Genomic DNA, 22,408 nt, shown 5'->3' on the forward strand with positions numbered 1-22,408 from the left:
TTCGCCTTTCGGATTGGCCCTTCTCTCAAAATGGCCACGTGAGTGAAAGTGAGTGGCTTGTAGGTGTCACAACCAGGTAAGATGATCCTCCGGCTGTTCGGATTTTGACCGGTTTTGACTTGATATCCGAGGTCTAATCCACTGGCGGAAAAGGCAGCGAGATATTTTCAATGACAGTGGCATGAAGCAAGAAGCATAAATATCAAATTGGACGTATCGAAACACATGACAAAAACTCTTAATTACTTTGGCGTATACGGTGTAGTTTTAACTAGTCGCTCCCAGTCTCTATTCTCGACTTTGGGTTCAAGAACGAGTACACGATCTGGGCGACGAAGAGTCTAGTTATTGCTCCAGCAGGTCACAGTAGACGCGAAGCCGTTAATGTTATCAGCCTGGTTGATAACAGGCCTGCCGTCGACGCTCAATTGCCAAACCGAGGCAACAGTGGACAAGCTGAAGATGTGCACACCCGATCGGCTGTCGATGTCTGCAAGCTGCTGCTGGCAGTTGCGGCCGGGGATGCAGACGTCTTGGCTGTAGCTCTGTGTACAGAGGAAAGGAAGAAGTGGTTAGAAGAGGACGACGATGAGAAAAGGGAGGGGACGAACGTCGAAGAAGCTATAGAGACCGGCGCCGAAGATGAGAATATTATGGGACTCCTTGACTGAAAGGGCCCATGCCGAGCCGCTGACAGGGTCGTAGGGGGTGGGATCATGGTAGGCGTCGTTCTTGACGAAGGGGACAGGTGCAGGAGGGGAAGGTTGGAAGTAAGGCTAAACGGCAAACCTCGTGAGGATGGTGCGCATACGAGAACGGAAGATTGGTACGTACACTCTCAGTTTGGATCAGACCCATGTAGTGGTTCCTGGCGTTGACGAGGCGGTATTGGTACATAGTGTGATGCTCAGCTGCGACGAAGTGTCAGTCGCTGTGTTGAGGAGGTACAGGTGAAGGATACCTACATCCAGTACCAATCATCCAAACAGGACCCTCAGACTCGGACAAGATACCGCGTCCGGAGTAGACAGTGATTTGGGAAACACCATCGCCGTCCAAATCGTGGTCAGCCAACCAAGCCCAGGTGCCCTGTTAACTGGCGTCAGTTAAGGCCAGATGAAGCAGAAGGGAAGCTAAAGCGGACCTCGAGATAAGCGGTTGCACCCTTGGTGATGTGCAAGTTCATGAAGGAAACCATGCAGCGCTCGTAGCCAGCAGCACCGGACTTGGGGCAGTGTCGGCCTTCGAGTTCGCTTCCAGCCGCTAGAGTAGTTGAGGTCAGCTCATATAGTGAGGACAGTGAAGGAGAGACGTACCTCCAGCAGTTCGGATGTGGCTGTCCCACATACCGGCGCTAGCCTTCTGGCCAGCGGGATCCCTGATGTTCCATTCCATGATGATGGCACCGGGGGCTAAGGGCGAGGTCAATATCGCTGAAGATAACGAGTATAGACGTATGCTTACTGGGCCCAACAGTCGAGAAAACGATATCAGTGATCTCAGCAACGCCGACGTCACCCCTGTTGCCGACCCTGAAGCCGACCCTAGGGTTGTGCTGGTCCTGGAAGTTGGGGCCTCGGACAGCGAGCACAGTCCAGGCCTCACCAACCATCCTCGTTCCGGGAGGGATGAGGACGGTATCAGTGATGATGTAGTGGCCGGCATCGAAGAAGAGAATCTTGCAGTTCGCGAACTACATCATGATCACCAGTCAGCGTTACCTCCCTCTGAGGCTTCCAAGGAACGAGAACTACTCACCCGAGCAAAAATCTCCCGCAAAGCATTGGTATCATCCGTCACACCGTCACCACGGGCACCGTAGTCCTTGACGTTGATGAATTCCGAAACGTGGTAGTTCTCATACTGGGGATGAGCACGTCCGACAATGCGTCCAGCGCTATCAAGCAAGCTGGCATCCTTGGGAGGAACGGGGAGTTCACCCTGGACGAATCGACGAGTGCCGTCGCTACCGCGGTAAACATTGCCCTGGCCCCACGAGGCGATCGTCCTGGTGCCACCTTGAACCACAGTGGCACCTCCTTCAACTCCGACGGCAACACCGACGTTGACAAGCCTGGCATTGTTGATGACGAGAGAGCCAGCGAGGGCGCCGTTGCTGGGCTTGGTGGTTCGGATGAAAGTGGGAGTGTCAATGACGACAGCATCGATGATGGCTTGGGCACCGGTGGACTAGACGGGGAATAAGATGTCGGTTTCTGATTGGAACGCTCCTTGAGGGAATATTTACCTGCTCCTCGATGGTTAGGCCTCCTGTGGCAATTTCGAAGCCAACCTCGCAGTTGTTGAAGGTAACACCCTGGTAAGTCCAGCCTATACAAGAGATGAATATCTGGTAGGACGCCGCGGAGATGGTGCCACTTACCCCAGTTCCAAAGACTGTAAACACCGGTCTTGGCCCTGTTGACGGTAAGGTTTCGGACAGTGAACCTACGCGGGGATTAGATCATGTCACGTTGTCAAGCTCAAGGTTAGACAGAAACTCACTGTTGGTTTCCGCCCCAGATACCAAAGCGACCTCCGTTGAAGACAAGATCACCCATGAAGCCGCCACTATCGGCCTGCTCAGCACCAACACGTCGACGGACGTTGTGAATTGCTTACCTTCCATTCTCCATCCAGATACCTTTATCAGAAGTCAGAATGGTGAATGTTTTCAGTGACCATTGATCATACCTTGGTGCGCGGTGTTGGGGGCCTCAGACATGTGAACGACGATGTTGACCAACGAAGTCGCCTGGGAGACTTGCCAGTGCAAACCAGTTCCTTGAGGTCTCTCCGGTGGAACCCTGCAGTATAATGAGGCTTGCAATCACAAGATGAAATTAAGCCGGCATACCGTCGAACATCAATGACGAAGTTTCGCACTGAGCGGAAGCTGTGAAATGAATTTAGAGCAAGGTTTGATAACCAAGAACAGGAGGACGTACAAGTTGTTTTGGTTCACCCAATATTGCGCTCCGCCACCCTCAGGGATATAAGGATCGGCGTCTAGGAGGGCTGATAAGCACAATGCAGGAATAGTCTCAGTCGGATAACGCACCAATAACAGCCATTCCGTCGAAATTTGCCGATGCAAGTAACGTAGGCGGGTTTCGCGCATCACCGATAAGCTGACTGTAGTAGTATGGGATGATAGGAGCCGAAACGAGGTAGGTTCTGTAAAGCGTGTTCAATACCTGAAACCATTTACAACCAGAGGAAAACTCACCCTCGCGGGAAGTAGATAATGGCAGGGGAAACGCTGGAGAAATTGGTTAGCCTCTGCGCAACGACGACAACGGGAGACATACGTGGACGAGTTGCACCCGAGACCGCAGCGATTCTGGAAGGCGATCGCTTCACTAAAAGAACGTGGTCAAGACAGTCCTAAGTCATGTCAAAGCCATGTGCTTACTTGATCGCTCTGGTGTCGTCGTGAATACCGTCGCCTACGGCACCAAAGTCCTAGGAGAAGAAACCTCAGCCTCGGCGTTTGGGGTAGACAACCGATGGAACTAACCTTGACATTCCGGAAAGGACGGTAATCCCTAGGGTTCGGATTGGTAGGCGAAGTTCCTTGGTGCTTGATAGTCTCCATCCACCAAGGGTCGTTTGGCCCAGCGCGTCCATTGCCCAAGGGTTCCGAGCATGTGGCGGCCACATCGACTGGGCTGGGGACGCTGGGGGTCTCCGTTACCTCCAAGTCGCCTGCAATGTCTGCGGAGACTGGGGCGTCGGGGTCAGCCTGAGCATGGACGTTCACGAGAGATAAAGCCAGGAGCGTTGTGGTCAAGAACAGACGCATAGACGTCGAGACGCCCATGGTGGAAACAGGAAGGTGGGGAGAAGTCAACAAGCGACCTAAGTTTTGCAGCATGCATGGCCCCGGCTTTTAAGTCTTTTCATTTGGCTGCAAAGTAGCCTTCGAGCAAGACCCAAGCTTCAGGCTCGGCAATACTGATGGAATGATAAAAAGCATGGAAGCGAGCTGCAGGTCTGGTCAATGCAGCCGCAGTTCTTGGACGGTTCGCGTCCCAACGCTTCTTGCCGCTTTTGCGTAGTGACAAGGTGGCGGATAAACAGAAATGTGTGGATCTTCTTGCCTTCTGCAGGCGACAAGGCACACAAATCCGCGTTTGGGTCACGGAAAGAAGCGTCCTGGATGAGGTCGCTGTGAGCAGGTGCCACGATGCAGTATTCTTGGTTGCTAGGTCATCAATGAACGTCCAGCTGATACCCTATTCGATGCTGATACAATTGGACGATATTATTCCTTTGAGTAACCACCAGGCCGTATACAGTTCCTGTGACCTTGGTTTTCCACGATGCCGGAACCATGCCTTGCTGGACCCCGCTGCAACTTTACGACACACCGAGAAAGAAGCCAAAATTCACAATATTTGACTCACACGATTTCATGAATACTAGTCTTCCTGGTTGCTTCACGAGGACGACGAGGACGACGGCCAGTACAGTCAGGTACAGTACTGGTGATGGTCGGGAAGAACCCATGTAGGGTGGGAATCGGCATGCCTGCCGCCTCCACTCCGTGTGTGAACTTTGGCGGCATGTTGAGTCTCCGATTGGCAGGCCGAAATCCCGAAAACAGTCGATTTTCCTCCTTCAACCTTTTCTGTGCCCAACAAGGCTCTCGGATGTGGCTCTGAATCCTACAGGTTAACTGGAATAGTCTCAAACTAACCACACGTTTGGACTGCTTTGGCTCTGAGAGCCCTCTCCTAGCCGGATCTCTGCTCACCATTTGCTCGTATGGAAATCCGAAGACTAACCGAACTCGAAGCAAAGATTGAACACTGTCGAGATATCACAGGCGTCTTGGAGAGCTTCTATTTCGATAAACAAAATACCTTGAATACAATTCATGGGATCCTCTGGAGCGGCAACTCTGCTCGGCTTCACCACCATCCATACGACAATCCCTGCTCTCCTCTGATATCTACCTACCTGAACCCAAAGACTGGTTCGCCAACTTCTGTCTTGGCTTACCCTGCAGCATGGTGCTACTGAATTGAACTCTTGCTTTCAGGTTACACTCTGGCTCAGTACTACATGCTCTAGTCTATTTATGGAAGGGCATCTCCCAAGTTCTGCTATCCGTCTTACACGGTTTGTGCCCTGTTAGCCTCCTACGCCTCCCCACACTGATCGTCAAGTGGGTCATATGAATCGCCGCTTCGCTGATCAAGGTTATCGAAAATGGATTTCGTGGTTCTTTGTGGAGCGTCGACCACGGTGCACGTTCCTACCCCGCATTACTCGCGTTGATTGTGCTCGATGGAAATGACAAACTCGGAAGGGTCCATATCTTTGCGGCTGCTCACTCTCCCGACGGGGCGAAAATTAAGCCTCTCCTGCGTCCTCTATCCAGCTCCTCTGCTCGGGTCGCCTTTCTTACGGACGTTCTGTGACTGAACCACTGCAAACGGCGGAACGAATTTGCAAGCGCGGGTCAGGGCGCTCCGATATCCGCGCTGATGGTATTAGTCGTACTTCTCGAGGTCATCGGACATATTCTCCGTGTCGACGCTCTCAAAATGATGTTCCCCGCAATTGTATGACGACACAAATGCCACATGACCCTCCCGAGGCAACGATTCATCCGCATGAAAAGCCCTTAATGAATGGAGAAGGCATGGACGCCACTTAACTCCGCGTCGAGCATGAAGTTTGTATCTCACGAATCTGGGATAACCGTTCCATCCGATACTCTCGTCCCTACGAAAGGAAACTTGAAAGTTTATTCCGCTACATCGGACATGTTTTCCGAACCGAAGTTCGCAAAACATAAGTCGCGAGTGCTTATCTGGCTCCACACCTGAGGACAACCGGTCATTCCATATGTGCAGGCTTCTCTCCGTTTTCCCCAGCCACTTCCTTTTGAGGCCAACTCCCTTGGGAAACAAACATCCTATAGTACAATAAGACAGTCCACGATTGGCTCTTTCCATAGGCTTCCAAGGGTTGACGAGTTGTTAAGGAATGAAGCGCCTTCGCATCGATCCGTGGTTTCGCTTGTTGACTCCACGATTCGAACGCACAAGAAGTCTCAAACTTGGATAACCACAAGGGTCATCCTCTATGGGGTGAGCTTACTCCCAGCTTTTGAGTTTCACTGTTATTTGCCGGTTCCCCGAGGACGGCATATCAAACACACTCATGCTGGATCGAGAACACCTTTCATTTACCACTTCCCCATAATTCATCTCGGAATGTTGTTCTCGCATTTCGTATAAATGCGAGACACGAATTTCAGCTGATTGTATCATGACTCGGGTACCCCGTGGGGCATATCGTAAGACCAAATTGCTCGACAAATGAAAATGACCTGAGGTGCGGCTCAAGCGCTTGCTAACCGGATGTGATGGACAACGCGCGCCTAATGATCATATTCGCGATCACGTGGGTGGGATTCAGAAAGATCAAAATCCAGCCTCGCGTTCTGTCTAGGCCATCCTCATGTTATCTCAAGCAAACAGTCCGGAAAGTCGCCTGGAAAGCGTGAGATATCGGCAGGTCTGTGCGAGGCTAGTCTGTATTTTTCTAACGGTTACATCGTGAATCAGAACGACGTGACGATCCTGACCCCTCGTAGTTCATCGAATGCATCTCAGAAAGGCGGGTGCATTGTTGAAACAGAGCGACGCCTCTCATCGACGGGATAGAAAGAAGACCGATGCCCACTACCAAAGGTCCCCCAGGTGGCACTCAAGCATCGCAAAGATGTCGTTATTGGACAGGTCTACTGACTCTCCGTGCGTCGCTTCCGACCTCATAGTATTACCTGATCTTCGCATTCGAATTCCACCGATGGGAAGTTGGGAACCAGAAGTCATTCCCATATGAACTCGACTCCCAGCTGCCGACCTCGCTAGTCACGTATGCCTTCTCCCTCTACAATAGACCGAGGAGTATTGCTTCAATCTTGATCAATATTCTCGTTCGACACGGACCTTCCCCGTGCTGGACCACACCAAAGTCAAGAGAAGGGACTTTCTCAGGTCTCTGACGAACGTGGTCTGCTTCAGTCGGGTTCTCCATCGGAATGACACCCAATCGAGCTAAAGTCACGCCACAGACGTCAACCGAGTGCCGGCATTATACATACTACTGCGCGCTTGCCCTCACGTCAATGTAATGAGGGGACAGCTTCCTGAACGCTTATGATTCGGGGAGTAGACACTCCGCGAACATCTTTAGGAGCACGTGTAGGTAGGCCTTTCCCATTTGCTGACTCCTCGAATCCCAATTGTCGTAGTCGATGTTCAGCATTGGAACAGAGAATAATTTAACGAATGGTGCTACAGAAAGTAATGTCGTACAATGATACAAGAGAATGTCCAATTATGCAGAAGAATGGCCTGATGATATACATAGAATCAAATGAAAGACTTCTTCACACTCAATGCCCTGATCAAGATTTAGAAGCTCACTGCCTTCCCGATGACCTCCCACTCTTCGAGCTCTTTGATGATGCTAGTGGACTTTGCGCGTACATCGTTGATCGCATCTTCTCCAAGGATGAGATGTCGAGGCCAAGGCTTATCCTTTGCCACGCCTTCCTGACGGATTATGTCCACCAGCACTTCCATGGCTTTGGCAGGGTCTCCCCTTTGCGTTCCTGATATTGAGGCAAATCGCTTTGCTGTTGCCTTTCTTGTCTCGTCATACTCTGCCAAAGGGCGATCCTCGTAAAACGGCTTGGCGTGAATCCCTTCTGTTCTGAAAGCACCTGGAGCGACAAGCATGACTCGCACGCCAAATGGTGCGAGTTCCACCGCAAGGGTCTCTGACAGCGCTGTGTAGAATTAAACCGCGTCAGTCTCTGATATGACAGCATTCTGCGCAACCCACCATGAACGGCAGCTTTCGACGCTGAATAGGGGCCTACGTTTATTTTGGTCAGCTGAGTTCCTATTCCGGCTTAAAAGAGCCGAATTCTCACCGACGCCCTAGAAAGAGAGAGCAACGCACAGTCTACATCAATCAACATGAGCGAAAGAGAAAACCCCTTACTACTATCTCCGTCTTCCAAGCCGATCGACTTCCAATATTGACGACGCAGCCTTTGCTCGCTCGCAGATATGGCAGTGTCACAGTCGTCATATCTACCAGGCCGAACACGTTCACATCAAAGGTCCGGCGAAACAGCGTAGACCTAAGTGGATAGGCATCAGTTAACCTGGGTCCCAAAAGAAACCCAGTCTTGAGCGTCAGACTCACCCTCCTTCCTCCGAGAGGCCCACCAAGCCTTGTCCTAATTGAAGAGGGTAGCGGAATGAGACTACAGCGACGATGATAAGAGTAAGCGATGTACCAGCGTTGTTGACAAGGACGTCGATCCGACCCCAGATTGATGCAGCTGCCTCCACTTTGGCTCTGAGTGCATCCTCGCCTTCCGTAACATCGAGCTCTATTCTCCTCAGGTTGTCCAGTAGCGATGGGTCGGTGACCTCTGGCGTGTCCATGTCGTCCACTGAACGGACTGTCGCAATGACAAGGTCGCCTCGTCGCAGAGCCGAAGTGACCAGACGACGCCCGAACCCTGTCGAGGTCCCTGAATGGCAACATCCCTTCAGCAGTGAATGACAGCATAACGAGAGTATGACCTCACCAGTAATTAGCCATACCAGTTGTCCGGTGGCAGATGAAGGTCCCGCTAGATAAATTTCTGAGCGGTCTACGCTCTTTTCGACTAACGCGGCATGGGTAGGCGATAAGAACAAAGGAGGGACGAATCGGCTCAGAAGCCTCGATGGGTAACTCAATAGCTTGTATTGAGACACAAGGTGATGGATGACTGCCTGCAGCATTATTATGTGGGTGGTTGGTTATTCTGGTTCCGAGACTGGGGAGATCGTGTCTTATATACTTCATTTATCCCAGCGGCCGGAATTACTGAAAGGGCCAAATTTTACAGCCTAAGGGCTGTGACTCGGTCACACTAATCTGGTAAGGTTATGCAGCTCACATATCCGCACTGGCTTGAATCAGCCATCATTGCAACATGACTGGCGATGTGAAGTTTCTTCTCTCCACTCACAGTGAAAGGGAGCTAATGAGTTGAGTCGCTACTGTAACATCAATCATTCCAAGTCAGAGAAGCAGGAGAATGTAATCACAACGGTAGTGCAATCACCGAACGCGCACATGGTTGTCCAGAAGAACAAAACACCGCTTCCAGCATTTAGCTTCGAATCCTCGCGTGTATGATAAACGTTTGCGGTCGGGCTCCATTGATGATCTAATCTAGATTTGTGGTCCCCGAACAGCCCTGTGAGCGCGATGGAGTGAGTTTTAAATAGGTGCAACGCAAGACGGCGTTTCGTATAAAGAACGGGCTGTCCTTCCAATGGCCTTCGAAGCACCCCCACCAAGCCCCATCTGCCATTCATTTGATTCCCAATTTACTGATACAACTTGGGTCAGTCTTGGCCTCAGGATGACATCGACTGTCGTGCATGGATGTGTAAGAGGCGCCGAAGATGAGCTCGCCAGGACTAGAAAAGGAAATTTCCTAAGTAGCTCGACATCTAACAAGCACGTACCTCATCATTGATAAAGATGGGCGGAGATTCGCAAAGGACTTCCATCGACACGCTATGATTCGAATCACCATACATTGCAACTGCGTGGGCTTGAATCTACGAGTGGTCGTAACCGGGACGAGGCGCTACATTGCGTTGGCTGACAGCGGCACAATACGGGTCTACACCATTCTACATGATACTGGGAACACTGCGATCCCCTGCCAGCATCGGAAGGAAATCTCAAACGACCAGCGCCTGGGATATTAATAGCTTCGCATGCGGATCATATCAAGGGGTAGTATTAGCGCCGCCCAAATTTAAAACCCTGGTTTGCAAGAAATTCATATGCCGACCAGTACACACGTACAGGTATGGGTAGGTGAGAATTAATGAGGCGACTTGTAAAAGCGGGAAACAGCGGACCGTGTCCTGATCCTTCTCTGTGCTGAAAGAAGAAGCTCAAAGCGGTACGAGTGAAGTTTATCACAGGTATCTGAGAAGCTAGAATTCATTCCAGGATTGGGATAGTACCTCGTGATGTTCTACAGGCTTCTGAGATAAAACCGTAGTAAGTAGACCAGCGGTTAGTTAAAGTTTCGTGCTTTGCGGAACAGTCAGTTTAGTCCAGGACGAAAGCGCTAGAACATGTGTCCCGATGGATCAGTCAAGGCCCATAGACAGTATGTACCTGCGAAAAGAAGAACAGGACACGCTGTCGACCGAAGTGGTTGGTTCAAGGAGAGAACCACCTACGCCTAAATTGTCCGCGATGACTGAGAAAGTCATTCCGGAGAATTAGATCCACAGAATACCTTGGCTGTCGGAAGCGTAAGCTTCTCGTGTGGCACACAGTGCAACTCGGGGTAGCGATATTGCCGCCCTTAAGTGCTTCCTGGGTGAAACGAGAAACATAATCCTCCGCTGCACAGGAAAGCCATGTCAAAGTGCGACTCGAGGATGGACTGATTTCGACAGAAGGCAGTGTGTTGATGATAGAGTAGTGGTTCACGGTATCGTCCCGGACTCGATGTCGAGGGCCATCCAATGACAGCGTTGTTCCAATGACTCCTAGGAGCGATGGCAGATTGGGAACTTGGTCAAGGAATATCATGCCAGACACCCACGCACCAAATCTTAGAGCCGGTGCTGTGATAAAGAAGTGCCAAAGCTCGACTTTGACCAAGAACGGCTTGTTGTGCAGCAGTAGCCATAGCTCGTACGGCAGGTTTGTCAGAAGCATGCCTGCGAGTGGATGGCCCTCGTAGCATAATGTAAGCCTACGAAACATACAATTGAGAATCTGACTTAGAGAAGACAACGTGATCCACTCCCAAGGGCGACACAATGCTTCCCCGAGAACCGTTCTGGGAATCTGGGCGGTATCTTGAGGTAGGCCCTCACTTCACCGGGAAAACAGAAGCGAAATTCAAAACATGCTGACGTCGACAGTTACAAGGTGTGGGTGAACATTTTCTCTCAGACTTTAGAGGACTTACAAGACATTGAGTCGGGGGGATGCCACTAGACTTGACGCGGACGTGCCAGCTTCGCACGGGTCTTCTGTTGGGGGTTTTGATTACATAACTTTGGCAAGTACTTAAGCGCCCACTCACCCCGCCAGAGTTAAGCGCTCAAAGCGGAGAACTTGGCACACTTCCGGAATTCGCGCTCTTCGAATGAAGGCAGCTAATGACAGAATTCTGACGTAGGTCCCGAGGGCACCAGTTATCTCCTAGAACCTAGATGAGATGAGACCTTCCTACAGTTGAATCAGAAATAGTAGTTAGGAAAAAGACTCGGCTCCGAGGCCACCGTGTTCCAGCCAGCCTGGACTAAATTGACGCGCAAGGTCTAGTTTAGGAGCAGGCTAGTCCGTACTCCCTTTCGGAGCAGCGAGATGGTTTTTACAGATCGAGCATGCGCTCTCTTCGTGCGGGGTGGTCAAGACTGTGTCCAAAAAGCAATGGATGTTTCAGCACCTGTAGACGAATCTTCAGTCAAGATACCAAGTAAAGACAGATCGACTGAGGGATGGCTCGGACATTCGCGCACCGTGGGTATGATCGGCCCTGGTAAGTGCAAGTGCCACCGAGAAATTCATCGCGACGTCGTCATACGGTTGTTCTTCCAGCAGTCCATGCGAATTCACCCTTCTACTCCTGCATGAATGAGAATCAAGCGATTCCCGCCAGGAGCTGACCACGTATATGCCGGCTAACTGCCGCAATTTGGATCCTGGCAGCCACGATTGAGTAGCTCAGAGAGGTCTGCGCCTCGATCGTTGTTTGGGTCCAAACCCCCTTAAAAAGGTGACATCCACTCGTCGAGCTGACCCAGCCCGTTTCCTCTTCTTCCAATACCTGGCATATATCTTCTTTCGTTCCAGCATTTTCTCTTATTCAACGCGTTTCAATGGCGTCACAAAGTCATCCTCAGCAGCTACGGGTAGCCATCGTGTATGCATTTCTCTGTTTCATGCCAGAAGGCTGACATATATCGTTTTTATTACAGTGGGGCAGGTATTGGCGGTCTGATGCTGACCCAGGCGCTTCGACATATGGACAAGGAGAAGAAACTCGACGTCCGAGTCTATGAGGCTGCCCCCGCCCTCGCCGAGATCGGTGCTGGCATCAATCTATGGCTTCGTAGCTGGGACATATTGAAACGCATCGACCTGGAGGAAACGCTGTTGAAGATGATGACAGAGCCTCCAACAGAGAAGACGCGTGAGTCCATGTGGTTAATATGCATGGTCTACCCGTACCTAACCATGCACTAGGACTCGTATTTCAACTCAGAAAAAGCGATCAAGAAGAAGGCGTGCACATGAGCGATTTGTGGATGAAAGGTGCGTAGACGCTGCTTTCACCGTATGGTATCATGTACCCACCTACCCACAGGAGGTACCATGCGGTTCCACCGCGCCGAGCTCCAGCTTTCCCTGATGTCTTTGGTCGGAGACGTCGTCCAGCTCAACCGGCGCTTGATCGGGTATTCTGAATACGAGAACCACGTCGAGCTCGAGTTTGCGGATGGCTCCTTTGTGAATTGCGACGTGCTTATTGCCGCAGACGGAATAAAGTCTGCTGTGCGCAAGCAATTCTTGAAGAGTGTCCGGAAGGGGTTGTCGGTTGGGGAGTCGGGCTGCGATCCTGTGTGGTCTGGAAGCCTGGCGTACCGAGGTCTTCTGTCCCATGAGGCCATCGAGAAGCAGTTCCCTGGTCATCGAGCGAAGTCGAGAGCAGTCATCGTCAGTCCATGATTACTCCTAATGCTGACTGGATGGACGCTGATACAATTCTCTTTCATTCAGTACTGCGGCAAATACAAGGTCATTCTCTTTCCTCCTAGTTACAGAATTCGGCGTCAACCACAGTTTACAGCACTTGGTTGTATACCCTTTGTCCAATGGGAAGTATACCAACGTGGTTTGTTTCATTACCGACCCCTCTGGAGAAGGTATCGAATACACGGGACCGGCTCCGTCTCGTGCGTCACAGGATGAATTGAAAGGACAGTACGATGGATGGGAGCCCGAGGTTCAGGCATTGTTGAACGTGCGTTCTGGTTTCCATGTCCACACTTCGACCCTAGTTGACGTCGTTTGGCAGTGCATAGAGTCACCAACGAAATGGGTGATCAATAACCTCAATCCGATAGAGAGGTTCGCCGCCCATCGCGTGTTCCTCGCTGGCGACGCTGTAGGCTCTGGAGCTCTCCGTGATATTACCACTCTAAATCTCGCGCTCTCTTGTAGGCTCACGCAATGACCCCTCATCAGGGTGCCGGCGCTGGGCAAGCTATCGAAGTAGGCAATTCCTCCTTTCGCTCATCAGAGTTCTCCCACTCACCTTACGAATAGGACGCCTACATACTGGCCTCGTTGCTCACGGACCCATCTTGCAGGGGTCGACAATCAATTCCCAAGATTGCTGAAGTCTACAACACAATCCGATGTCCAGCCGCCAACGCTATTCTCCTTGCTTCTCGCGATCAGGGAAAGTGGTGTGAACTTGACCACCCTGGCTTAGCAGACTTCAAGGAAGGGGATCAAGTCCCAAATGAACTGTTGGACAAGGTGTTCTCGGACATCAGCGAAGCATGGGAGTGGGTGTGGACGAGCAGTGCGGAGGACGACAGAAAGAAAGCGGTTGAGCTTCTGAATGGAAAAAGGGAAGAGGGGAGCTGCAGCGTCATGTAGGGCTCTAGACTTCGACAAATAATATCCATGCCTTTTCTCGTCTTTTCGACCCTTGACAATACCATTGAACACACACGAGATCTTGGCGTACGTTACGATTTGTCTCCCAGCTCATCTGTGCTGTGGGCACGCGAGATACAGCACGTCCATAAGTACGGGAAGAACATGCGACTCCGGCGTGTACAAACAGCATTCCGACAACATCGTTATTAAGTACGTTCATGCTTTACATATCATTTCCCTCCTCGTGCACGCATTGGACTTGTGAATGCTCGGGTTGCCCGTCCCATTGTACCATATAGCAGAAAGACACTTTAGCCGCGTTTCCCAAAGGAGAAATACGACGGGCGCTTGTGGACACTGATGGAGGTCTCGTCGCTGTGCAACACGAGTGAGGGCGGTTCCCTGAAGTTACTCTTTCTGCTCGGCAAGTTGGCTATGGGCAGCAAATGCCATATTGTAATGGCGTATGTCGGAAATTTGAGACGGCGCCGGAAACGCCGAAAAACGCCTTTTAACGAAGGCCTCCGGGATGGCCGTTTCAACAAACCCCAAAAGGTGTTGAAACGGCCTGGAAACGGTCTTCTAACGTGTAGGAAACGCGGCCTGAAACGGCTAATGATAGACCGGCGCCTATTTAATTTTCGGCGAACGGCCTGTCACACGGCTGTCAACAGGCCGTGCGTTGGGAGCCAGGGATCAAATTTCCGACATAGCCCGGTATTCTCGGGAGAAACAAGGAGGCCCTGAGCGTATCTCCTATATCGGCGCAGTTCCGCCACCCCCTGGAGCGACCCTGAGGCATCCAAAACAGTGAAGCATGATAGACGCCCAAGCCCGTTGCTTGGCATTCCATGAAATGTTGCGCCCTCGCACAAAATCTCCGAGATGACCTCTCCCTTGGCCCATTAGCCTGCCTTATCTCGGGTTTCTCACCAGCCCTGCTTAGACAGGCGCCATACGACCGGGATCTCACTTCCGCCCTCTAAAAAACCCTGATGGTTTTGTGCATACACAAACAAATTGGAGAAAGGGCCATAAAATGAGGCATCGAATGAAAAGAATTTACATTTCCCCGACTACCGCTCGTTAGGGTGCAATGGCGTCTCGCAGGCCGGACGATAAAATCTCTCGAGTCGGAAACGTCACTATTCTCAGTTGGAATCCAAGCCCAGAAGAAGTCGATCTCCTCACTCCCGCCGAAGGTCCCTCTGCAACCACAAACCCTGCTTTCGGCCCTCCTGATCCCACGAATTTTCCTCGGCCGCTACCATCACTGCCTTCGAGTTCCAACGATCTCATACAAGAGGTTCCCCAGGAAGCTCCCATCCCTGTTCCATCGAGGGTATTCTCTCCTCCACTTCCACGATCAACCATTGTAGGGCCAGAATCACAGCCACCAACACCCCCTCCCCAGTCATCCGTTCAGTTTGCCCAGCAACAAGCGGCCAACTCACGGCCACCCGTTATAGGCGCGCAATGCGATTTATACATTCAATGTGTTTCTCTATGCCTCTTGATTTCATCCATCCTTTACGTCGCCCTCGGCGGCGTCGGTGTCCTCTTGGGATCCTTGCCCCGGAATCAAGGATCGGCTAAAACCTGTTTCGTTATCGCCCTCATCGCCTGCTTTGCATCGGTCTTCCTCAGCGCGTCAACTCTCATTCTCGCCATTCGAAGCAGATTCCCTGCATCTGGGACAACCATGAACAGGCCTCCGAGACGACGTCTTGCCTTCAGGACTCATCGAGCAAGGCTACATTCGACTTCGAGCATGCAGCCCATATTGCACTCTGATCCCGACGATGGACATAGGTCAAGTTGGGATGCAGAGGCACTTGTCTCAACCAATCCCCGCACCCTCGAAGCCTCCACCATTGGAGAGAAGTCATCGCCTACCACGCCTCCGATGCCCACCAGCCTCCCCCCACGCCGGTACTCGCCTTCGAGATCCACCATGCGACGGCTTTTGTTCTTTAACGCGGCTCTGGCCCTCGTGTGGTGTATCCTTGCGCCATGGCTATCCATTGTCGAAGGCAATCTACGACACGAAGATTGGGTTCGGCCTAAAAGTTGGATTGTCAACTCCAACCTTCGTGTGGTATTCGCCTACACCTGCTTCGCTCTCTGTGCCCTTTCGGGGCTCCTACGTCTTGTACAGAGTAGGAAGGAGTGGCAAAGGAGGAGAGAGGACGGGAATGATATGGAGGCGTTGGGAAATGGGGCGTGGAAGCGACATTCCATTCAGTTTGACATGCGGTAATTGACTCCTCCCTTCACAACTTCACGACTTCACGAGCTGTGGTTACGAGCATCACGATTCACATTCACAATCTATAGTACCCTCGCTGGGCCCTATCGCACGTTCCTTCAGACCATAGCATTTTCTCCTTCCGGATCCTAAAAGTCCATTAGTAGTATATGTCCAGATCTCCCTTCCTTTGGTTCCGAGTCCGAGTCACTTTGTATGTCTCTATATATAGGATATAAGGCATACTGCCCACTAGCGGGGGTACCCCCGGGTACCCTCGCTTTTTCGGTGGGGTACCGGTACACAGTAGCATTATACCGTATAATGGGAGCCCTTGGCATGGTTCCCGCTGTCAATCTACCACCCTGATACCCACCGAACACCACCGAAGCGAGAAACGGCTGATCTGATTGATTTAGTAAACAAGCCCCTATCAACCTACAGCCAGAGGTGCGAAAATTCATCTTTACCCTCCTCCAATTCTTCTGCTTCTCTCTCAGAGTCTAATTCAGCTTGATCATGCGTTATCTCAACGTCTTCTGTGCCCCATCCATTTGGTTTCTCGTCCATTGTATGTCTCTTCCCAGTTCAACCCGAAATTCTGGCCAATGGAGCCCTGGGTGGTTGATTATTGCTCCTACACATGGGATGGGAGCCCATTTCTAAGTTAATAGTACAGATAGAATCTATCTGCGTCTTAATCAATCGTGAAATTCATGTACAGACGCACCGAGCGCCATCGAGAGCAAGGGAGAGATGTGAAGTTCAAATGTTCCAATTCAAGCTCCGCATCAAAAACGACCAAAACGGGCACTTCGCTGCCCGAAATGGACGCCGGCATCGCTCGGCGCCAAACCGCCTGCCAAATCCGCTCGAGCTTGGACCTCTGCTCTTCAAAAGACCTCCCACTTCCCAAATCGTCGAAAAGACCGTCGATTTCAGGCGATAGCTGGTCACGTGAGGGTACCGGGTACCGTGACACGGTTTCAATACATTGGGTTGTTGTTTTGGTATTTCGTCTATTCACTTTGAATCACATTCTCGGGTTATAGTGTATCCCGATACTCCGCCATACCTAAAGCCCTGGTAAGTATGTAGCCCTTTCGTCCATGAGCACTTCGAATATTATGGAGTGGAACTCCGGGGCCCGTGAGGCGATGCAGAGCGCATCCAGAACTTTCCACACACCTAGGGACCTCCACATCGTAAGGATGGGTCTGAGGTGACGAGGAGACACTTTCGTTCATTTCCTGGATAGATTTTGCATCCCATCCTCTTACGAATGCGGACGGGGTGAACGCCCATCCGTCTTCTCCAACTGGAGATGATCAGGGACTTTCGCCTAATAAGGTTACCTGCATACCTTTACAGTGAGTCAAGTGCGCTTAGTACTCCTCAAAAAATTTCGCTCCGGTTTGCCAGATGAATGCCAAAGGTGCTTGTTTCATGAATGCTGTGATGATGTGATACTATGGTACATTTTGGTTTTTCTACATCTACTCCCTGCCACAAAAATTAATGCGCAGGCTGGATTACAACACCCGTGAATAATAATATCGTAAGTCAATGCGTAGTACTAGGCTTTTGAATGTGCGTGAAATTAGAATCGTGGTGCGTTAATGATGATACCCATCATGCATGCGCTGATGGTAGCGACAATGGGGACGGTTAGAATCCATCCAGCGTAAATCCAGGCAATGGCACGCCAGTTGGTGGCACGCCAGTCGCCGTTGCAGAGCGAAACACCGACGGTGGCGCCGGTGATGCACATGGTGGAGGAGACGGGGATGCCGTACTGCGAGGCGAGGATGACCGTGATTGAAGCAGCGAGCTCCATAGAGAAGCCACGCGAAGGGGACATGAGAGTGATTCGGTTTCCGAGAACCTTCATGACGTTATAACCGTCTGCGAAAGGAAGGAGTCAGCAAGGTATTCGACGTCGGGAGTCAAGTTCAAACTTACAGGTAGCAAGACCGATGACAAGCATAGCACCTCCGAAGACGAGAGACCAAATGGGAACAGGGGTGTCGTCGCCCGAGAGTTGACCAGTGGCCCAAACGTGGTAGATAACGGCGAAAGGACCAATAGAGTTGGAGACGTCATTGGCACCGTGGCCGAAGGATGCGACGCAAGCAGTCATGACTTGCATGAAGGAGTAAAGGTGCTCAGTCTCGTTGGGGTACTGCTTCGCGCGGGAGTGGGCCTCGAGGGTGTGCTTGTCTTTTTGCATTTCGTGGATGTCGACGGAAGAGCCGTGCAAGAGGAGCTTGGTCAACCAGGGGAGGGCGTGGTATCGGAAGAGAATCCAGAGGTTCTTGGGCTTGATCCAGAGACCCTCGACGACAGGCTTCTCGATCTCGTCAGCGAGCTTGCTGGGGTGGACATCGCCATCGGTGCTACTGTCGCCGCTCTCCTTGACCTTTTCAGATTCGCTCTTGACCTTCTCAGAATCGGTTTCGGCGGCGGCAGGGGCTAGATATTACAGACAATGTTCAGTTGAGGTCTACCGCAAAGGAAATGAACGATCTCACCAGTTGGGGCATCGAGGTCGTTTTCGGCACGGATTCGGTAGTCGGGAACAGCAGACATTTCTCCAGCATCCTCAGGTGGTTGACGTCGCAGAAGGAAAGGACCGAAGAAGAAGTGGTACCATTTGAGGGCTAGGGATTACGGTGAGGCGCGTCACACAAAACAATCAAGAGTCAGATACTCACTGTAGTCCTTCTTGACGATCTTAGTGTAGACGTATGGGAGCCAGAAGAGAATGGAGATGATGGAAACGACTGCTGCGGTGACGCAGATGGCGATAGCCTGGGTACTAGATGGGAGATCATCGAGACCAAGACTGGGGGATCCCTTGTAGACTGGATTCAAGGTGAGCGAATGCTATAAACGCAAAAGGAGGCCTTGGACATACTGATTGACATGGTCAAGACGGCACCGACGAGGAAGAAGACAATGGGCGCGGTGATCATTCCCCATCGGACGGAGTCCTTGCGAAGGAGGACACCGTACTTGACGAGCAGGTAGATGGCAATTCCGAAAGCGGCACCGATGGCAGGAGCTGAAGCGGGCATCAGAACCGGTTACGATATGCGGCGAAAGAATGGAAGGTACTCACCGATGATGAGACCAGAGAAGATGGCGGCAAGGCCCTTGGCCCCATGCCATCCCCATCGTGGGGCGTCCCAGCCTCCTGCAGCAATACCAATACCAGTAATCGCAGACACTACCGAGTAGGTAGTGGAGACGGGCCATGCCATGCGGGTAGCAATGGTCAACCAAACTGCAACGAATTGGTCAATAACTGTGATACAGATGCGATATCGGTGACATACTGGACGAGGAGACGATAGCGACAGTGAAGCCGAGGAGTTGGACACCAGGATTGTCGGCGAAGATTTCAGCACCGACAATCCCGTTCTTGATCGTGGTGGTCACACGAGCACCGACCAGCACTGCACCCTATAGACACGGTGTCAGATTGGATGGAATTTCAGGTCGTACGACCACTTACAAGGAACTCCATGACCGCGGCAGCCAGACATGCCTGACGGAGGGTCAGGGACTTCGACGACACCGATGCTATAGAATCGTCAGCCAACTGCAAATACAACGGCAGCGACAACAAGACGTACTTGCGAAGCTGTTCGCGACATCGTTGGCTCCGATCATGTACGAGCCAATGCCGGCGAAGATGGTGCCAATGGCGAACAGGTAGTCCCACTGGTGCTGAGGCATAGTGAGGTGGTGGGTTGTTGAGGGAAGAAGAGGTGGGGGAGGAAGGGGGAGCTGAGAGCTGAAGAACCTGGCCCGCCATGTCGGAAACCTTTAATACGCCAGAAAAAAAGGCTGTCCGTGGAGAGTCTTGGAGTCGAGAGCCCAACGGATGAAAAAGCCGGAGCGCACGTTCGATTGTCGTTCATGATCTCGGTTGGCTTGGCGCTACTGATATGGAGCAATGGAATTCTTGGGAACCCTCCGGCGCGCTTTTCGATCACAGAAAACCAAGAAATCACAGCGGGAGCCAATCAGATCGCGCCATTCTGGTCGTGTGCCGCTTTTTTGCGATTTTGTGGTCGTGTGCCATTAAATCTAGCCTGACACGGTGCCTGGGAAGGGCACTGGCCTATCTCCATCCATAGGTTGGCGATAGACCAGGAGATATCAGGTTCTGAAGGATTCTTTAGCTTCTTTTGAGGTCATATGAACCCTCGAATTCGGGGTATGTGTTTGTGAACGTGCGCCAGGTTAAAAGGTCAAACTGGGGATGGTGACGACGCTGTGGTGTTCCGTCCCGACCTCCGACAGTTTATCCCGATGTCCTCATTGCAACTCGTTGCCCCCTCGAGACCCGCCCCTCCGCCATATTGGCCATCAATATGGACAAATCTTCCAAGCCAGTTTAAAGCGCTGAGCAATCACGGATGCTGAAGTGCTAAAGAAAGGGATTAGAGAAGATGTCGGCGAAATCCTGAGCGCAGGCAGGCAGGAGATCGGTCTTTCGCGGCCCAAAGACCTCACGAATGCACTCCTGTGAAGAGGAACGACTGAACATGTGGCGGCCTTTGATGCCTGAAGTCAAGTCAAACGGTGGTCAGCAGGGTGAAGTGATGTCTCCATTAGAACTGATTAAAACCAGCAAGCCGACAAGAGGGCGCCTCTGTCTCCGAACCGGCGAAGATCATCCTCCAGCTTTCGGTCACACCTGTCTAGGCTCCAATTCAAAGATTACAAGCCACCTAGCTGTTCGGATGGGTGGCAACTGCATCGCATGAGTAAAAACAGAGCAGGCAGGGAGGAAGTGACAAAGCTACACACCTATTCTGCTCCAACCTTGTTTTCAGAGCGGCTAATAACAATATCGAGGGATGGAAGGGTAATGTCAGAACTTATGGTGTCCTGGAGACCAGCTCCGATGCACCGATGCTTCGCGTAGGGGTGTAGGCTCGAAAGACAAGTTATTTGAATGGGGAGATCGTCCCAGATGATACTAACCCGTTGTCGTGAATGGATGGCGCTGAACTTAGGAATGCGGGATTGTTCCCCGTTGGCTTCTCTTACTCTGGCTTAACGACAATCAGCAGTGAAAATAGTACTGGAAGGTGTTGGTAGGCTCGAAAGCCGTAATTTGCAAGACGAAGACGATGGCAAGTCTTTTATAGCGCCGATTCGGAAAAGGCCGCTCCATCACCGCGGCATTGGCGGCATCTTTTCACAATGAAGCTCCAAGTTCGAACCCACTGCCGCTCGATCCTTTATTGCAACAGTCCATGTTTAAGCCTGGCAAAAAGAATTTATTACGACCACTTCGTTACACGCAGAGATATCTAAGGACCATAGCTATTCTGCCTATGGGGGTCACGACTAGAAACGTTGAACGGGTCGTTTCTGTCAAGCCATCGCATCACCGCTGGCTCCGCGCCTGTTGGGAACACTGGAGGCGGAAGTTTGGCAACTTCAATGGCTTCCCGAATTGCTACAGCAATTAGAATGCATGTCAAGAGCACTGAAACGCGGAGAAGCATGAGGGTCTCGTCACAGTTAGTAAACGGAGACTTACTGATTGAACCACCAAGACATGAGAGTACACCCATTGTCGTAAAAACACCACACACCTCTGGCCCAATCGCCTTGAAATCTTCGTTTGGACCAGAGTAGCATCGTTGTGGCAACTCTTTGAGTTCTGCGAGAGCGGTGACTATAAGATAACGAGGCAAACATCAGAATCGAAGGAAGAGTGGAGCGTTTATTTCAGGAAGACGTACGCCCGAACAAAGTTGCGATACCCAGAGCAATGAGGATATCGATATAGTTGGGATCGTATGGCTGGTCGCCGTATTTCTGATCTTTGGCACGTTGGATGCTGGGGAAAGATGGTCGTCAGGCAGTCCGTGACTGACAAGCCTCAGGAAACCTACAAGAAACACAGCGCCGCAAATGTTGCAAGTGAGAGCAGAATAGCAGCAATGTCCAGGCCGAACAAGAGCGCTAAGCGCATAGCAGGTAAGTGTCAGTAACGACACCTCATCTGAAGACGGAAGCAACCTACGTTCAACCTTGGGCTTCACGAACGACAGCGTGATGATTCCGAGAATGAGTGTAAGCGCAACAACGCAGGTAGCGATACCTGGATGGGCGCAACCTTCGTTAACTACCGCCTTGCACTCACTAGAGCAGAAATACACACCTAGATAGACTCTCCACTCGGCCAGCGAGTTTCGAAGCGACATGGCGAACTGTTTTGGGGTGGACCCGCCAGCCCCATTAACTTGGTTATTCGTTGTTGCTGTCATATTGTATCAAACAATTGGTCGTTAATCGTCGTGAATCAACACTTTTTTGCCTGGCCTCGGGCTAGGAATGCATGAAGGAGCGGAAGGGTGGGTGACGAGCTGGGACAAGTTC

The 22,408-nt window shown here is 51.5% G+C and overlaps 6 protein-coding genes across 6 annotated transcripts; 2 read left to right on the plus strand and 4 right to left on the minus strand.

The window, feature by feature from the left end:
- Positions 1-341: 341 nt before the first annotated feature.
- On the minus strand, positions 342-4,473 carry CC1G_07313 (glucan 1,3-beta-glucosidase; the record flags this gene model as incomplete). Its single annotated transcript, XM_001835119.2, has 21 exons — positions 4,410-4,473; positions 3,521-3,726; positions 3,416-3,465; positions 3,312-3,362; positions 3,230-3,262; positions 3,062-3,177; positions 2,949-3,009; positions 2,858-2,896; positions 2,695-2,807; positions 2,623-2,644; positions 2,506-2,571; positions 2,384-2,448; positions 2,249-2,331; positions 1,759-2,190; positions 1,465-1,693; positions 1,317-1,412; positions 1,145-1,263; positions 966-1,089; positions 835-911; positions 612-776; positions 342-545 (listed from the first exon to the last, which is right to left on the minus strand). Exons 1-21 carry the CDS (start codon positions 4,417-4,419, stop codon positions 342-344), a joined length of 2,361 nt encoding a protein of 786 aa, XP_001835171.2. The 5' UTR covers positions 4,420-4,473.
- A 2,816-nt stretch (positions 4,474-7,289) lies between these two features.
- CC1G_07314 (short-chain dehydrogenase/reductase SDR) lies at positions 7,290-8,842 on the minus strand. Its single transcript, XM_001835120.2, has 7 exons — positions 8,633-8,842; positions 8,336-8,575; positions 8,242-8,275; positions 8,035-8,176; positions 7,964-7,970; positions 7,873-7,905; positions 7,290-7,816 (listed from the first exon to the last, which is right to left on the minus strand). The coding sequence occupies exons 2-7, from the start codon at positions 8,484-8,486 to the stop codon at positions 7,440-7,442; spliced, it is 744 nt and encodes a 247-aa protein (XP_001835172.2). The 5' UTR covers positions 8,487-8,575; positions 8,633-8,842; the 3' UTR covers positions 7,290-7,439.
- Positions 8,843-11,960: 3,118 nt separating this feature from the next.
- Positions 11,961-13,749, plus strand: CC1G_07315 (salicylate hydroxylase; the record flags this gene model as incomplete). The annotated part of the gene is made up of 8 exons (XM_001835121.2): positions 11,961-12,004; positions 12,060-12,274; positions 12,328-12,396; positions 12,449-12,798; positions 12,932-13,105; positions 13,160-13,249; positions 13,306-13,356; positions 13,411-13,749. 8 exons carry the CDS (start codon positions 11,961-11,963, stop codon positions 13,747-13,749), a joined length of 1,332 nt encoding a protein of 443 aa, XP_001835173.2.
- Positions 13,750-14,848: 1,099 nt separating this feature from the next.
- Positions 14,849-16,153, plus strand: CC1G_07316 (hypothetical protein; the record flags this gene model as incomplete). Its single annotated transcript, XM_001835122.2, has 2 exons — positions 14,849-16,008; positions 16,090-16,153. 2 exons carry the CDS (start codon positions 14,849-14,851, stop codon positions 16,151-16,153), a joined length of 1,224 nt encoding a protein of 407 aa, XP_001835174.2.
- A 1,447-nt stretch (positions 16,154-17,600) lies between these two features.
- Positions 17,601-19,926, minus strand: CC1G_07317 (sodium:inorganic phosphate symporter; the record flags this gene model as incomplete). The annotated part of the gene is made up of 10 exons (XM_001835123.2): positions 17,601-17,905; positions 17,963-18,472; positions 18,532-18,660; positions 18,715-18,864; positions 18,918-19,064; positions 19,122-19,286; positions 19,339-19,465; positions 19,518-19,585; positions 19,639-19,799; positions 19,910-19,926. 10 exons carry the CDS (start codon positions 19,924-19,926, stop codon positions 17,601-17,603), a joined length of 1,779 nt encoding a protein of 592 aa, XP_001835175.2.
- A 1,350-nt stretch (positions 19,927-21,276) lies between these two features.
- CC1G_07318 (hypothetical protein) lies at positions 21,277-22,399 on the minus strand. The gene is made up of 6 exons (XM_001835124.2): positions 22,191-22,399; positions 22,053-22,130; positions 21,922-21,991; positions 21,769-21,866; positions 21,564-21,701; positions 21,277-21,509 (listed from the first exon to the last, which is right to left on the minus strand). Exons 1-6 carry the CDS (start codon positions 22,294-22,296, stop codon positions 21,331-21,333), a joined length of 669 nt encoding a protein of 222 aa, XP_001835176.2. The 5' UTR covers positions 22,297-22,399; the 3' UTR covers positions 21,277-21,330.
- Between the last annotated feature and the right edge of the window lie 9 nt (positions 22,400-22,408).

This window comes from Coprinopsis cinerea (genome assembly GCF_000182895.1).
Source record: "Coprinopsis cinerea okayama7#130 chromosome 12 map unlocalized cont3.12, whole genome shotgun sequence".
Taxonomy (NCBI): Eukaryota; Fungi; Basidiomycota; class Agaricomycetes; order Agaricales; family Psathyrellaceae; genus Coprinopsis; species Coprinopsis cinerea.

Bases quoted from the DNA above. Each gene is read 5' to 3' on its own strand.
- CC1G_07314 (XM_001835120.2), bottom strand. From the start codon at position 8,486: ATGGACACGCCAGAGGTCACCGACCCATCGCTACTGGACAACCTGAGG. The intron at 8,276-8,335 runs GTACATCGCTTA...CTCTTCAATTAG, and splicing joins CGTCCTTGTCAACAACGCTG to GACAAGGCTTGGTGGGCCTC. The intron at 7,817-7,872 runs GTGGGTTGCGCA...AATTCTACACAG, and splicing joins GTCGAAAGCTGCCGTTCATG to CGCTGTCAGAGACCCTTGCG.
- CC1G_07318 (XM_001835124.2), bottom strand. From the start codon at position 22,296: ATGACAGCAACAACGAATAACCAAGTTAATGGGGCTGGCGGGTCCACC. The intron at 21,992-22,052 runs GTAGGTTGCTTC...CTATGCGCTTAG, and splicing joins CGTGAAGCCCAAGGTTGAAC to CGCTCTTGTTCGGCCTGGAC. The intron at 21,867-21,921 runs GTAGGTTTCCTG...ATCTTTCCCCAG, and splicing joins TTTGCGGCGCTGTGTTTCTT to CATCCAACGTGCCAAAGATC.